General features: G+C 40.7%; 1 protein-coding gene across 1 annotated transcript; it reads right to left on the reverse strand.

Annotated features, from left to right (window-relative positions):
• Positions 1-577: 577 nt before the first annotated feature.
• Positions 578-3,927, reverse strand: ZBTB2 (zinc finger and BTB domain containing 2). The gene is made up of 2 exons (XM_010141321.1): positions 3,671-3,927; positions 578-2,090 (listed from the first exon to the last, which is right to left on the reverse strand). The coding sequence occupies exons 1-2, from the start codon at positions 3,874-3,876 to the stop codon at positions 728-730; spliced, it is 1,569 nt and encodes a 522-aa protein (XP_010139623.1). The 5' UTR covers positions 3,877-3,927; the 3' UTR covers positions 578-727.
• Positions 3,928-4,323: the final 396 nt, after the last annotated feature.

Raw genomic sequence — 4,323 nt, forward strand, 5'->3', positions numbered from 1 at the left:
ATAGTACTTTTATATATATATATATAAAGATTGCCATCCTATTATTATTACAGCTACTTAAGTCAAAGTTTGACTAAGTAGCTTTGCTTGACTCAATGATGCTATCTGAAACAGATACCCAAAGGCATACTTGAAGAAAAACACAAGGCTAAAAGAAACCCAACACCCTCAGCTTTTTTACTCTGTGAACAGAAATCTTTGTATTCATCAATAAAAGTTCTGAGAGTTTTAAGTTATATCCTTAATCAACTTACATGTGGACTTCTAAAATGTGTGGTGTTTAATTTGCCAGATCCTCTCCAAATGCCTTTTACCAGGGAAACTTTGGTCTGTTTTTGTTTCCAAACTGATACTCTGTTTCTCATTACATTCATCATTGTATCTACATACACTTTTAAGCAATCTAAATTTTGTTTAAAACCTATTAAATTTGGATTAACTAATACTATCAACATAGTTAGCTGGATTATTTTTTTCACACGTTCCTTTGTATTAAAATCAATTATGTTGTGGTATGATGCAAGACCTTTTGTTTGTTTTGGTGGGAGAGGCAAAGTCCAACTTCCTAATGTGCCAGTACAGTTCTGGTTGCTGAAGACAAAGGGTGGGAAGGAGGCTGGTGGAAGAGATGGCAGGGGTAAGTGAGGTAAGAGGTGGGAGGGAAGAAAAAGTTGATTCAATAAAAACTGAGTAAAGAAACTTTAAAAAATTGATATAGATTTCACATTCAGTCTAACAACACTGCTTCCTGCTCCTTTTTGATGGAGGCTAACACTGCATTATCAGTCTCTGTGGCTTCTGTGTCCCCTCCACCTAACAGAATGGAGCGATCTTCTTCTAGCGTAAAGACAGAGTTTTGATTTTGGCACGAATGTTTGACTACTTCATTAGGAGTTGAAAACGTTTTGTCACACAAGTTACATTTGTAGGGCTTGTTGGTCTGTACTAGCATGTTGTCCATTTGACTGCCTTCCTCAAAAGTACAGAGTTCCAGAGTCTGTTTGTCCACCATCGTGTACGTATCCATGCTCTGGTTTAGGCACACGTGTCTGGCAGCTTGGTTAGCCCTACAAAAGCTTTTGTCACAAGTGCTGCACTTGAAGGGCTTGCCAGTGTGTATGTACATGTGCTCCCTCCAGTGGCTTTTCTGAATAAATTTGCGACCACAGATGGAACATTCGTATTTCCGTCGCTTTACTTCCCTCTCTTGATCTGCCTGCTCCAAGTTGTCTATGTCTGCAATATCAGAGGGGGGCGGTGTCTCTGACTGCTGCTGCCCATCAATTATTGGGGAGTCTGAGATCTGCTGCAGCTCGCTGTCACTAATCATCCCTGCTTCAGGCACTTCCACAGCATCTTTATCCGCTGTGTTGTTACAGAGAGACAGAGAGATGTTACTTTCTCCCTGCTGGCTAGATGTGAAGGGAACTCCTGTGTGGATCTGCAGGTGCTCACGCAAACTACTTCGCAAATTGAACCGGCGACCGCAGAGGTGGCAGGCATAGTATTTTGGGAAGCTCCCGTTCCTTTTCATAATGCTTGGCTTAACATGTGCTATTGTGAGTGAGGCAGGCTGTTCGTCTGAAGAAGATGCTTCCATGTTGGCCTCTTCTCCTGCAGGTGAATTATTACCAGCAGCAGATACCAGCTCTGGAGACAAAGAAGATGGCAATGGGTCAGAAGCAGACATATTTGTCCGGGTCACTTGTGGCAGAGTTGTAGCTAACTGAGAGAGCTGTGAGCCTTCAGAAACCTGCTCCTGGCTCATCCGTGATGTCTGTGGCCTTGGTTCTCGCCCGAGTTTGTCAGTCGCTGATGTAACCTTAGCGGGATGTCTTATCTGGTGATCTGCAATCTGAATGCCATATAATGAAGATGCTAATGGAAAAACTTGATCCGGGTGAGAGAAAGTTCCCTGACTTGCAAGGCTGGCCTCTTGAATTAGTGGATATGCATGCAGAAACTTTATTCCCTGTTCTAGTCGAACTGGGTCAATGAGTTGCGGTGCCATCTTCCCAGTGTACATCAAATGCAAGAGATAACTGAAGATATCTGGCTGTATGTCAGTCGCTTTCAAACGGACACATTCACTGAAAGATGAAACAAAATGATCAACAGGAGATAGGTAAGGAAAATCTTTTTTACCAGATCTAGGTTATTCCACCATTGATAAAAATCAGAGGCAAAAGACAGAATCTGCAGTAAATACGGAGAAATGCTTTAATGTAAAAGAGCTAATTTTACCAGCCACTTGAAAGATGACTTTTTTCCCACAGGGAAGTAACTGGCTTGACAGACAAAGCTGTCCCATTGCAATCTACACCTTTCTAAATTGCTTTTATGTTATAGATTTGTTGTCACATACTAATATATTTTGTAAATGGCAAAGACATTTTTCCCCTTTTTTTGGTTGGATTCCAACCTGTCTGTAGCTAAACTAAAACCTGCTAGCATGGACTCGAAATTCACAGTCCATTACAAGTTTTCTCAGTACATCACTCTCCCGCTGAGAGTATGTCCTGTGCATCAGCCTTTAGGATACTCTGGTCTGAAACACCCACCGCTCCTCTGGTTGAAGCTGGATCTCTGTGCAGAAAGAGAGCCAAGGTTTACAGAATACGAAAGAAAATAAGGAACATCCTGGTTAGGCCAGTTAGCTAACAGGAGAGGATCTGAGATTCTAATCCTTTTTCAGAGTTATTTTTAGCTCTTGTTATAAACAAACATTAAATAAAAGAAGTCCTGGAACAGACATAACTGCACGTTGCAGTTTGTATGCTCTAAGGCCAGTGGGCTACCAAGCTGAGGAGGAAATTCTAGCCAATTCTTCCATTTCTTGAGACACACCCTTCTTAAGCTTCTCTCTGATTGCTTTCGAATTAAGGTGTGTTACTCAAAATTAACATTTGCTATGCTGTCTTCCAGAGATGACTGTGCTCTTGATGGAGAATTGAGTCTGATACATCTGCCTGCAGTCCTGTCTCAGAAGTGAAAAAGCAATTCTGTCCTCGATGTTTACTTTTGGCTCTCAGCTGAAGATTGAAGAGTTTCACTCACTTAACATAAAATTTTTGAGATAGTTCAAATAATTGGGAAAAAGAAAAGACAAAAAAATTCTTTAAAACAGTCTTATGCTTTCATTATCTTTACAATGCCCTCCACCCATGTATGGCTGCCAAAAAAAAAACAAAAGAAGAAACACAACCCTTGTTTTCCACTACTATGTAGTATTCTATTATTTAACTGACTTTGGTACACTGTAAAAAACCGAAACATATCAATGTCTTTTATAGGTCCTTTTCTCAAAACCTCCTAGGAAATACTGATTGGGTTGCGTATAATGTTATGGAAATGTCAAGGATAGCACCAAGACAGAGTAGAGGGTATCGAGTGGGGGAAGGAAAGTGCAAGAGTGAGGACAGGATCCTTGAAATATTCAGTTCTAGGAATTCTATGTTTTTTTATTGCTTTTAAATTAAAGCATTAGTGTTAATGAATCACAGTTCAACTTAACACTTTTTAAAATGAGATTCTAGTTTGCAGATAAGACTGGATTCCACATTCCTTATGTCATAGAAAGAGGCAGAAAGAACATTTTCAGGTTTCAAGATGTTGCTAGACCTCCTGAGCTTAGCTAACTGCACAACATTGTGGACCTCTTTATAGTTACCTGGTTTGATGAACAAACAACATCTTGAAGTAGTTGGAGAAAGAAGCGAGGACCGATTTGTGTGCCTTGAAGTAGACATCACCAATGGCAACTGTGCAGTCACACAGGAAACCAAACTCTCTCTGAGCATTTAGCTGCTGCAGCAGAATAAGTCCATGGTTGGCCAAATCCATTTTTTTACTCTCTGAAAAGCAAATGATTTCCATGTAAAACTTAACAGTAGATGCACAGATGCAACAGCAACTCTCTCGTAACAGATATTTTGTAACATATCCATACGCCGTGCTTTAGTAACACCTCTTAATCCCAGGCTACAGGGATCGCTGTTTCATGATGGGCAATGCAATTCACAAAGGTGCGAGTGATTCTGCCGGGGCTTACAGAACACAGGAGAGCCAGGATTAAAGAGTTCTGAACGGGCATGGTGGGGGGGCACGACAATATAAATAGCTAGAAGAGAGGAAGAATGGGAAGAACACCATGTTTTGGCTGCCACTCACCTATTCAAACAGGAAAAATAAATCTCCCTTCTGATATCAAGTCACCTTCACCACAGTGGGTGGGAAAGACCAGAGCAGAACCCAATACAAGATAAGTTAGACACTTTTAACCTGATTTTTTAGTGCCTCTGTACATTTTTTACCTAAAAGTTG

The sequence above is a fragment of the Buceros rhinoceros genome, unplaced genomic scaffold (assembly GCF_000710305.1).
Source record: "Buceros rhinoceros silvestris isolate BGI_N320 unplaced genomic scaffold, ASM71030v1 scaffold48048, whole genome shotgun sequence".
Classification (NCBI taxonomy): Eukaryota; Metazoa; Chordata; class Aves; order Bucerotiformes; family Bucerotidae; genus Buceros; species Buceros rhinoceros.

Bases quoted from the DNA above. Each gene is read 5' to 3' on its own strand.
- ZBTB2 (XM_010141321.1), bottom strand. From the start codon at position 3,876: ATGGAAATCATTTGCTTTTCAGAGAGTAAAAAAATGGATTTGGCCAAC. The intron at 2,091-3,670 runs GTAACTATAAAG...TTCATCTTTCAG, and splicing joins TTGTTTGTTCATCAAACCAG to TGAATGTGTCCGTTTGAAAG.